The sequence below is a fragment of the Salvelinus namaycush genome, unplaced genomic scaffold (genome assembly GCF_016432855.1).
Source record: "Salvelinus namaycush isolate Seneca unplaced genomic scaffold, SaNama_1.0 Scaffold1343, whole genome shotgun sequence".
In the NCBI taxonomy this organism is placed as follows: domain Eukaryota; kingdom Metazoa; phylum Chordata; class Actinopteri; order Salmoniformes; family Salmonidae; genus Salvelinus; species Salvelinus namaycush.
In genome coordinates, this window is record NW_024058057.1 from 3,873 (window position 1) to 16,328 (window position 12,456).

Genomic DNA, 12,456 nt, shown 5'->3' on the forward strand with positions numbered 1-12,456 from the left:
TATTCATGTATCCTACCAGGATGTCGGTATGTTGTCACCCTTAGGGCTTTATTCATGTATCCTACCAGGACGTCGGTATGTTGTCACCGTTAGGGCTTTATTCATGTATCCTACCAGGACGTCGGTATGTAGTGACTGTTAGGGCTTTATTCATGTATCCTACCAGGACGTCGGTATGTTGTGACCGTTAGGGCTTTATTCATGTATCCTACCAGGACGTCGGTATGTTGTCACCGTTAGGGCTTTATTCATGTATCCTACCAGGACGTCGGTATGTTGTCACCGTTAGGGCTTTATTCATGTATCCTACCAGGACGTCGGTATGTTGTAACCGTTAGGGCTTTATTCATGTATCCTACCAGGACGTCGGTATGTTGTCACCCTTAGGGCTTTATTCATGTATCCTACCAGGACGTCGGTATGTTGTAACCCTTAGGGCTTTTTTCATGTATCCTACCAGGACGTCGGTATGTTGTCACTGTTAGGGCTTTATTCATGTATCCTACCAGGACGTCGGTATGTTGTAACCCTTAGGGCTTTTTTCATGTATCCTACCAGGACGTCGGTATGTTGTCACTGTTAGGGCTTTATTCATGTATCCTACCAGGACGTCGGTATGTTGTAACCCTTAGGGCTTTATTCATGCATCCTACCAGGACGTCGGTATGTTGTCACCGTTAGGGCTTTATTCATGTATCCTACCAGGACGTCGGTATGTTGTCACCGTTAGGGCTTTATTCATGTATCCTACCAGGACGTCGGTATGTTGTCACCGTTAGGGCTTTATTCATGTATCCTACCAGGACGTCGGTATGTTGTAACCCTTAGGGCTTTATTCATGTATCCTACCAGGACGTCGGTATGTAGTGACTGTTAGGGCTTTATTCATGTATCCTACCAGGACGTCGGTATGTTGTAACCGTTAGGGCTTTATTCATGTATCCTACCAGGACGTCGGTATGTTGTAACCGTTAGGGCTTTATTCATGTATCCTACCAGGACGTCGGTATGTTGTCACCGTTAGGGCTTTATTCATGTGTCCTACCAGGACGTCGGTATGTTGTAACCCTTAGGGCTTTATTCATGTATCCTACCAGGACGTCGGTATGTTGTCACTGTTAGGGCTTTATTCATGTATCCTACCAGGACGTCGGTATGTTGTAACCCTTAGGGCTTTATTCATGTATCCTACCAGGACGTCGGTATGTTGTCACCGTTAGGGCTTTATTCATGTATCCTACCAGGACGTCGGTATGTTGTCACCGTTAGGGCTTTATTCATGTATCCTACCAGGACGTCGGTATGTTGTCACCGTTAGGGCTTTATTCATGTATCCTACCAGGACGTCGGTATGTTGTGACTGTTAGGGCTTTATACATGTATCCTACCAGGACGCCGGTATGTTGTCACCGTTAGGGCTTTATTCATGTATCCTACCAGGACGTCGGTATGTTGTCACCGTTAGGGCTTTATTCATGTATCCTACCAGGACGCCGGTATGTTGTCACCGTTAGGGCTTTATTCATGTATCCTACCAGGACGTCGGTATGTTGTCACCGTTAGGGCTTTATTCATGTATCCTACCAGGACGTCGGTATGTTGTCACCCATAGGGCTTTATTCATGTATCCTACCAGGACGTCGGTATGTTGTCACCGTTAGGGCTTTATTCATGTATCCTACCAGGACGTCGGTATGTTGTCACCGTTAGGGCTTTATTCATGTATCCTACCAGGACGTCTGTATGTTGTCACCGTTAGGGCTTTATTCATGTATCCTACCAGGACGTCTGTATGTTGTCACCGTTAGGGCTTTATTCATGTATCCTACCAGGACGTCGGTATGTTGTCACCCTTAGGGCTTTATTCATGTATCCTACCAGGACGTCGGTATGTTGTGACTGTTAGGGCTTTATTCATGTATCCTACCAGGACGTCGGTATGTTGTCACCGTTAGGGCTTTATTCATGTATCCTACCAGGACGTCGGTATGTTGTCACCCTTAGGGCTTTATTCATGTATCCTACCAGGACGTCGGTATGTTGTCACCGTTAGGGCTTTATTCATGTATCCTACCAGGACGTCGGTATGTTGTCACCGTTAGGGCTTTATTCATGTATCCTACCAGGACGTCGGTATGTTGTCACCCTTAGGGCTTTATTCATGTATCCTACCAGGACGTCGGTATGTTGTCACCGTTAGGGCTTTATTCATGTATCCTACCAGGACGTCGGTATGTTGTCACCGTTAGGGCTTTATTCATGTATCCTACCAGGACGTCGGTATGTTGTAACCCTTAGGGCTTTATTCATGTATCCTACCAGGACGTCGGTATGTTGTGACTGTTAGGGCTTTATTCATGTATCCTACCAGGACGTCGGTATGTTGTCACCGTTAGGGCTTTATTCATGTATCCTACCAGGACATCGGTATGTTGTGACCGTTAGGGCTTTATTCATGTATCCTACCAGGACGTCGGTATGTTGTCACTGTTAGGGCTTTATTCATGTATCCTACCAGGACGTCGGTATGTTGTCACCGTTAGGGCTTTATTCATGTATCCTACCAGGACGTCGGTATGTTGTAACCCTTAGGGCTTTATTCATGTATCCTACCAGGACGTCGGTATGTTGTGACTGTTAGGGCTTTATTCATGTATCCTACCAGGACGTCGGTATGTTGTCACCGTTAGGGCTTTATTCATGTATCCTACCAGGACGTCGGTATGTTGTCACCGTTAGGGCTTTATTCATGTATCCTACCAGGACGTCGGTATGTTGTGACTGTTAGGGCTTTATTCATGTATCCTACCAGGACGTCGGTATGTTGTCACCGTTAGGGCTTTATTCATGTATCCTACCAGGACGTCGGTATGTTGTCACCGTTAGGGCTTTATTCATGTATCCTACCAGGACGTCGGTATGTTGTCACCGTTAGGGCTTTATTAATGTATCCTACCAGGACAACGGTATGTTGTCACCGTTAGGGCTTTATTCATGTATCCTACCAGGACGTCGGTATGTTGTCACCTTTAAAACAACTCCGGCCTCGGTTGAGGAATTCAAACTCAGTTGACTAAAACAACACCGGCCTCGGTTGAGGAATTCAAACTCAGTTGACTAAAACAACACCAGCCTCGGGGTACAAGACTTGAACTTGAGTTGTCAGAGGTTAATGAGGCCAACAGATACAGTCCAAAGGAGAAGCCTGTTCCGGTTCAGTTAGTGTTGCCTGTTCCAAATCTAATGTATTTATTAAGCCCTTTTTACACCAGCCAATGTCACAAAGTGCTGTACAGAACCAGCCTAAAACCCCAAACAGCAAGAACTGCAAATGTAGAAGCACGGTGGCCAGAAAAAACTCCCTAGAAAGGCAGGAACCTAGGAAGACACCTAGAGAGGAACCAGGCTCTGAGGGGTGGCCAGTCCTCTTCTGGCTGTACTGGGTAGAGAGGAACCAGGCTCTGAGGGGTGGCCAGTCCTCTTCTGGCTGTACTGGGTAGAGAGGAACCAGGCTCTGAGGGGTGGCCAGTCCTCTTCTGGCTGTACTGGGTAGAGAGGAACCAGGCTCTGAGGGGTGGCCAGTCCTCTAGAAAGGCAGGAACCTAGGAAGACACCTAGAGAGGAACCAGGCTCTGAGGGGTGGCCAGTCCTCTTCTGGCTGTGCCGGATGGAGATTATAAGAGTACATGGCCATTAAGGCCAGATTGTTCTTCAAGATGTTCAAACGTTCATAGATGACCAGCAGGGTCAAATAATAACCACAGTGGTCGTAGATGGTGCAACAGGTCAGCACCTCAGGAGTAAATATCAGTTGGCTTTTCATAGCCGAGCATTCAGGGGTCGAGACAACAGAAGAAGCTGCCTGACTGTGCTATGAAGGTTACTCAACGTAACAGCCCCATCTAGTGGCCAGTTATAAACATGGCATGCAGCAGCACGGGCTGCTGAACTAATGGAGATCCTTCATAAATACAAATACAAACATTGACTCAAGGCTTAAAAATCCTTCTTTAACCTGTTCCCCTCCTCTTCATCTACACTGATTGAAATGGATTTAACAAGTGACATCAGTAAGGGATCATTGCTTTCACCTGGAATCACCTGGTCCGTCTGTCATTGAAAGAGCAGGTGTTCCTAATGTTTTGTATTCTCAGGGTATGTTACAAATGACAGTCAACCTCATAACTGAACACTATTCAGACATTATGTATGTTTTTATATGGCCTTCTGTATTTCAAGATGTACATTCTTGGCAAATTGTTAAATAAAATCCCCAAAAGGTATTTAGAACTGTAGAAATGGATGAAAACACAACCTCAGACTGTTTCAGTTTAATCACAATTTATTTCTGCTTAAATAATGAATTGGATCATCCATGTTGGTTGTCATACATGTGTTACCAGATCACCAGTCAATGCTTTAGGTGGTCTCATATGAATAGATACAACAGAAGGAAATATGGCAACAAAACCCAGAGAAAAAATGCCCCTTTAAACCACAGCAGGCTTAAAACCTAACATTATACTGCTGAAACAATGACCAATGATTGGTTTAGAGCCAATACACATGACAACTGTTAACCCTTTCCAATGTGCCAGTCTACATTATATATTGGGAGCTCTCTAACCCTTTCCAATGTGCCAGTCTACATTATATATTGGGAGCTCTCATATCTCCTTGTCTTTAATAGTATTATTCCATGCTACACAGTGGGCCCTCATAAAGCATCAGAATGAAGTTCCCCTCTCTGTCCTGCTGTCTCCCAGGTGGCTGTTCATGTTTCTGAGCAGACAGACACTGATAGAAGTAACACCTTATTTCATAATACAATGTTCGCGAATGAGGAAAACTAAGTCAAACCAGGTGAATCTCATGCATCAAAATATTAGTACTCTGAGGAAATATGTTCACAGAAGTGATGTTTGAGTTGCAGTGGAGTTAGGTTAAAATCAAGCTACCATTTTGATTTTACAAACATTTCCCGCTGATAATTAGACATGTGCAGTAACACCCAAGCGTTTTAATAAAGGTGGAATCAATATTCCAATGCTTTGCGAAGCTGTCCTACCAGTGCAGAAAACATTCTATCAGTGACTAAACTTCAGAAGTTTTTACAGTGTCATTTATATACAACCAAACCACCCGTTGTCATTAAAAATCACAACCACATCATACACCCACCCCAGTGGTGTGGCTACAGGACAGAAAATATAAGGCTTGTAGAGGGTGACTCCAAGTGTTCCTCTAATCTGTCAATCAAACGTCCTGTTGTGCCTCATTGGTCCGAGAGATGCTTGGAGGCGTGGCTACTGTTGTCCTGATGCCATGATGGAGCAGACCACACCCCTGTTCTCCTGTCACCGTGGTAACAACAGGTCATGACTGGAGCCCAGGTTGTGGACAGAAAAGTAAGTTTTTCATGCTCATGCGAAATCAAATAAAGTGGTCTTGCTGTAAAACCATGCGTTAACGTGAAAGCTGCAGACACACGTTCTGATTGGCTGTTCTCCTGCTTCAAGGTTCCAGTCATCTCCCTTCCAGGAAGTCATGAAACATCAACAAACCTGCAAAAGAAAACACACATGATAGGTGATTTAGATCAACATGAGTTTAATTCTCTCACCACTGTGTATGTTGTGAATAGTTTGTCTCTCTTGATTAACCAACTGCACCAACCAGCTAAACTAACAAGACTGCAAGGCCCTCAGAAAGTGTGAGGGTTTGACTGGGCAGAGTTAGGATAAGACTATATCTGGGCAGGACACTGTGGGATTAGGGTTTGACTGGGCAGAGTTAGGATAAGACTATATCTGGGCAGGACACTGTGGGATTAGGGTTTGACTGGGGAGAGTTAGGATAAGACTATATCTGGGCAGGACACTATGGGATTAGGGTTTGACTGGGCAGAGTTAGGATAAGACTATATCTGGGCAGGACACTATGGGATTAGGGTTTGACTGGGGAGAGTTAGGATAAGACTATATCTGGACAGGACACTATGGGATTAGGGTTTGACTGGGCAGAGTTAGGATAAGACTATATCTGGGCAGGACACTGTGGGGTTAGGGTTTGACTGGGCAGAGTTAGGATGAGACTATATCTGGGCAGGACACTGTGGGATTAGGGTTAGGGTTTGACTGGGCAGAGTTAGGATAAGACTATATCTGGGCAGGACACTGTGGGATTAGGGTTTGACTGGGCAGAGTTAGGATAAGACTATATCTGGGCAGGACACTGTGGGATTAGGGTTTGACTGGGCAGAGTTAGGATAAGACTATATCTGGGCAGGACACTGTGGGGTTAGGGTTTGACTGGGCAGAGTTAGGATAAGACTATATCTGGGCAGGACACTGTGGGATTAGGGTTTGACTGGGCAGAGTTAGGATAAGACTATAGCTGGGCAGGACACTGTGGGTTTAGGGTTTGACTGGGGAGAGTTAGGATAAGACTATATCTGGGCAGGACACTGTGGGGTTAGGGTTTGACTGGGCAGAGTTAGGATAAGACTATATCTGGGCAGGACACTGTGGGATTAGGGTTTGACTGGGGAGAGTTAGGATAAGACTATATCTGGGCAGGACACTGTGGGATTAGGGTTTGACTGGGGAGAGTTAGGATAAGACTATATCTGGGCAGGACACTGTGGGATTAGGGTTTGACTGGGCAGAGTTAGGATAAGACTATATCTGGGCAGGACACTGTGGGATTAGGGTTTGACTGGGGAGAGTTAGGATAAGACTATAGCTGGGCAGGACACTGTGGGTTTAGGGTTTGACTGGGGAGAGTTAGGATAAGACTATATCTGGGCAGGACACTGTGGGATTAGGGTTTGACTGGGCAGAGTTAGGATAAGACTATATCTGGGCAGGACACTGTGGGATTAGGGTTAGGGTTTGACTGGGCAAAGTTAGGATAAGACTATATCTGGGCAGGACACTGTGGGATTAGGGTTTGACTGGGGAGAGTTAGGATAAGACTATATCTGGGCAGGACACTGTGGGGTTAGGGTTTGACTGGGGAGAGTTAGGATAAGACTATATCTGGGCAGGACACTGTGGGATTAGGGTTTGACTGGGCAGAGTTAGGGTAAGACTATATCTGGGCAGGACACTGTGGGATTAGGATTTGACTGGGCAGAGTTAGGATAAGACTATATCTGGACAGGACACTGTGGGATTAGGGTTTGACTGGGCAGAGTTAGGGTAAAACTATATCTGGGCAGGACACTGTGGGATTAGGATTTGACTGGGCAGAGTTAGGATAAGACTATATCTGGGCAGGACACTGTGGGATTAGGGTTTGACTGGGCAGAGTTAGGATAAGACTATATCTGGGCAGGACACTGTGGGATTAGGGTTTGACTGGGGAGAGTTAGGATAAAACTATATCTGGGCAGGACACTGTGGGGTTAGGGTTTGACTGGGGAGAGTTAGGATAAGACTATATCTGGGCAGGACACTGTGGGATTAGGGTTTGACTGGGGAGAGTTAGGATAAGACTATATCTGGGCAGGACACTGTGGGATTAGGGTTTGACTGGGGAGAGTTAGGATGAGACTATCTGGGCAGGACACTGTGGGATTGGGGTTTGACTGGGCAGAGTTAGGATTAGACTATATCTGGGCAGGACACTGTGGGATTAGGGTTTGACTGGGGAGAAGCATCTCTCGTGCTTCTACACCTGCATTGCTTGCTGTTTGGGGTTTTAGGCTGGGTTTCTGTACAGCACTTTGAGATATCAGCTGAAGTACGAAGGGCTATATAAAATAAACTTGATTTGATTTGGTCATCTATATGGGGCTGAGTTAGCATGTTGTCAGTAGGGTCACATCTCTAGGGGGCTGAGTTAGCATGTTGTCAGTAGGGTCACATCTCTAGGGGGCTGAGTTAGCATGTTGTCAGTAGGGTCACATCTCTAGGGGGCTGAGTTAGCATGTTGTCAGTAGGGTCACATCTCTAGGGGGCTGAGTTAGCATGTTGTCAGTAGGGTCACATCTCTAGGAGACTGAGTTAGCATGTTGTCAGTAGGGTCACATCTCTAGGGGGCTGAGTTAGCATGTTGTCAGTAGGGTCACATCTATATGGGGCTGAGTTAGCATGTTGTCAGTAGGGTCACATCTCTAGGGGGCTGAGTTAGCATGTTATCAGTAGGGTCACATCTCTAGGGGGCAGAGTTAGCATGTTGTCAGTAGGGTCATCTATATGGGGCTGAGTTAGCATGTTGTCAGTAGGGTCACATCTCTAGGAGACTGAGTTAGCATGTTGTCAGTAGGGTCATCTATATGGGGCTGAGTTAGCATGTTGTCAGTAGGGTCACATCTCTAGGGGGCTGAGTTAGCATGTTGTCAGTAGGGTCATCTATATGGGGCTGAGTTAGCATGTTGTCAGTAGGGTCACATCTCTAGGGGGCTGAGTTAGCATGTTGTCAGTAGGGTCACATCTCTAGGGGGCTGAGTTAGCATGTTGTCAGTAGGGTCATCTATATTGGGCTGAGTTAGCATGTTGTCAGTAGGGTCACATCTCTAGGAGACTGAGTTAGCATGTTGTCAGTAGGGTCACATCTCTAGGGGGCTGAGTTAGCATGTTGTCAGTAGGGTCATCTATATTGGGCTGAGTTAGCATGTTGTCAGTAGGGTCACATCTCTAGGAGACTGAGTTAGCATGTTGTCAGTAGGGTCATCTATATGGGGCTGAGTTAGCATGTTGTCAGTAGGGTCACATCTCTAGGAGACTGAGTTAGCATGTTGTCAGTACGGTCATCTCTATTGGGCTGAAATAGTATGTTGTCAGTAGGGTCACATCTATATGGGGCGGAGTCAGGGTCACAAAGCACATCTCTATTGTGGCTTCAGAGTGAATGGATCCAGACTGAGCCTGTCCTGGAGCCAACAGGATAATGGATCCAGACTGAGTCTGTCCTGGAGCCGACAGGATAAAGGATCCAGACTGAGCCTGTCCTGGAGCCGACAGGATAATGGATGCAGACTGAGCCTGTCATGGATCCGACAGGATAATGGATCCAGACTGAGTCTGACCTGGAGCCGACAGGATAAAGGATCCAGACTGAGCCTGTCCTGGAGCCGACAGGATAATGGATCCAGACTAAGCCTGTCCTGGATCCGACAGGATAATGGATGCAGACTGAGCCTGTCCTGGATCCGACAGGATAATGGATCCAGGCTGAGCCTGTCATGGATCCGACAGGATCATGGATCCAGACTGAGCCTGTCCTGGAACCGACAGGATAATGGATCCAGACTAAGCCTGTCCTGGATCCGACAGGATAATGGATCCAGACTGAGCCTGTCCTGGATCCGACAGGATAATGGATCCAGGCTGAGCCTGTCCTGGATCCGACAGGATAATGGATCCAGACAGCCGGATGCTGGATCCGACAGGATAATGGATCCAGACAGCCGGATGTTGGATCCGACAGGACAATGGATCCAGGCTGAGCCTGTCCTGGAGCCAACAGGATAATGGATCCAGACTGAGCCTGTCCTGGATCCGACAGGATAATGGATCCAGGCTGAGCCTGTCCTGGATCCGACAGGATAATGGATCCAGACAGCCGGTTGCTGGATCCAGACAGGATAATGGATCCGACAGGATAATGGATCCGACAGGATAACGGATCAAGACAGGATAACGGATCCAGACAGGATAATGGATCCAGACAGGATACCACCCGGCTGTAGTGTTAAGTGATCCCCATTTCCCTCCATATTCTATCAGTCCTGAGCTCCATACTTGTACGTACCAGGTTGAGCACACGACTGTTATCAATGATCCTTTTCCACTTGCTTCTTTTTCACCTTCGACCCTGACCCTTCTCCAGACTGCAACACACAGAGAGAAGGGTTAGACAGGATGATGGCAGAATGAGGGGCAGGCCCGCAGAACACACAGAAACACCAAGCAGACTGGAACTCTTCTCCACTAGTGTCCTAGACATGCTGAAAGAAAACACTAAGGGTTCATTCACTACATCCAGCTGATTGTCATCACTCCATCATCAGGTTCATAGTCTGACCAGTAAACACCCACAGTCCAATGACATCACACTGACAGCAGGTCAGATTGAGCTCTCTGATTGGTTCACGATGAACTGAGCTGTCTGACAACCACACACCACAGCACTCTGAAGCACTCCACACTGCTAGTCTACCGTCTAGTGTCTACTGTCTACCGTTAGTGTCTACCGTCTAGTGTCTACTGTCTAGTGTCTACTGTCTAGTATCTACTGTCTAGTGTCTACTGTCTAGTGTCTACTGTCTAGTGTCTACTGTCTAGTGTCTACCGTTAGTGTCTACTGTCTAGTGTCTACCGTTAGTGTCTACCGTCTAGTGTCTACTGTCTAGTATCTACTGTCTAGTGTCTACTGTCTAGTGTCTACTGTCTAGTGTCTACTGTCTAGTGTCTACTGCCTACCGTCAGTGTCTACGGTCTAGTTGGAACTCTCTCCACTACTAGTCTACCGTCTAGTGTCTACTGTCTAGTGTCTACCGTTAGTGTCTACCGTCTAGTATCTACCGTTAGTGTCTACCGTCTAGTATCTACCGTCTAGTGTCTACTGTCTAGTGTCTACCGTCTAGTGTCTACTGTCTAGTGTCTACTGTCTAGTGTCTACTGTCTAGTGTCTACTGTCTAGTGTCTACCGTCAGTGTCTACGGTCTAGTATCTACTGTCTAGTGTCTACCGTCTAGTGTCTACTGTCTAGTGTCTACTGTCTAGTGTCTACCGTCTAGTGTCTACTGTCTAGTGTCTACTGTCTAGTGTCTACTGTCTAGTGTCTACCGTCAGTGTCTACTGTCTAGTGTCTACTGTCTAGTGTCTACTGTCTAGTGTCTACTGTCTAGTGTCTACCGTCAGTGTCTACGGTCTAGTTGGAACTCTCTCCACTACTAGTCTAGTGTCTAGTTGGAACTCTCTCCACTACTAGTCTACTGTCTAGTTGGAACTCTCTCCACTGCTAGTCTAGTGTCTAGTTGGAACTCTCTCCACTACTAGTCTACTGTCTAGTTGGAACTCTCTCCACTACTAGTCTACCGTTAGTGTCTACTGTCTAGTTGGAACTCTCTCCACTACTAGTCTACTGTCTAGTTGGAACTCTCTCCACTACTAGTCTACCGTCAGTGTCTACTGTCTAGTTGGAACTCTCTCCACTGCTAGTCTACTGTCTAGTTGGAACTCTCTCCACTACTAGTCTACCGTTAGTGTCTACTGTCTAGTTGGAACTCTCTCCACTACTAGTCTACCGTCTAGTTGGAACTCTCTCCACTACTAGTCTACCGTCAGTGTCTACTGTCTAGTTGGAACTCTCTCCACTACTAGTCTACCGTCTAGTTGGAACTCTCTCCACTACTAGTCTACCGTCAGTGTCTAGTGTCTAGTTGGAACTCTCTCCACTACTAGTCTACTGTCTAGTTGGAACTCTCTCCACTACTAGTCTACCGTTAGTGTCTACTGTCTAGTTGGAACTCTCTCCACTACTAGTCTACTGTCTAGTTGGAACTCTCTCCACTACTAGTCTACTGTCTAGTTGGAACTCTCTCCACTACTAGTCTACTGTCTAGTTGGAACTCTCTCCACTACTAGTCTACTGTCTAGTTGGAACTCTCTCCACTACTAGTCTACTGTCTAGTTGGAACTCTCTCCACTACTAGTCTACCGTCTAGTTGGAACTCTCTCCACTACTAGTCTACCGTCAGTGTCTAGTGTCTAGTTGGAACTCTCTCCACTACTAGTCTAGTGTCTAGTTGGAACTCTCTCCACTGCTAGTCTAGTGTCTAGTTGGAACTCTCTTCACTACTAGTCTACCGTTAGTGTCTACTGTCTAGTTGGAACTCTCTCCACTACTAGTCTACCGTTAGTGTCTACTGTCTAGTTGGAACTCTCTCCACTACTAGTCTAGTGTCTAGTTGGAACTCTCTCCACTGCTAGTCTAGTGTCTAGTTGGAACTCTCTTCACTACTAGTCTACCGTTAGTGTCTACTGTCTAGTTGGAACTCTCTCCACTACTAGTCTACCGTTAGTGTCTACTGTCTAGTTGGAACTCTCTCCACTACTAGTCTAGTGTCTAGTTGGAACTCTCTCCACTACTAGCCTACCGTCAGTGTCTACTGTCTAGTTGGAACTCTCTCCACTACTAGTCTACCGTTAGTGTCTACTGTCTAGTGTCTACTGTCTAGTTGGAACTCTCTCCACTACTAGTCTACCGTTAGTGTCTACTGTCTAGTGTCTACTGTCTAGTTGGAACTCTCTCCACTACTAGTCTACCGTTAGTGTCTACTGTCTAGTTGGAACTCTCTCCACTACTAGTCTACTGTCTAGTTGGAACTCTCTCCACTACTAGTCTAGTGTCTAGTTGGAACTCTCTCCACTACTAGTCTACTGTCTAGTTGGAACTCTCTCCACTACTAGTCTACCGTTAGTGTCTACTGTCTAGTTGGAACTC

The 12,456-nt window shown here is 46.4% G+C and overlaps 1 protein-coding gene across 1 annotated transcript in view; it reads right to left on the reverse strand.

Moving 5' to 3' along the window:
* Positions 1 to 4,324: 4,324 nt before the first annotated feature.
* The window catches only part of LOC120036473 (ankyrin-3-like), a 61,717-nt gene continuing 53,585 nt past the window's right edge, over positions 4,325 to 12,456 (reverse strand). Inside the window, exons 17-18 of the mRNA XM_038982909.1 lie at positions 9,760 to 9,838; positions 4,325 to 5,564 (exon numbers count right to left, since the gene is read on the reverse strand). Coding sequence (XP_038838837.1) covers positions 9,782 to 9,838 — 57 coding nt within the window. The 3' untranslated portion in view covers positions 4,325 to 5,564; positions 9,760 to 9,781. The remainder of the gene's footprint in view (positions 5,565 to 9,759; positions 9,839 to 12,456) is intronic.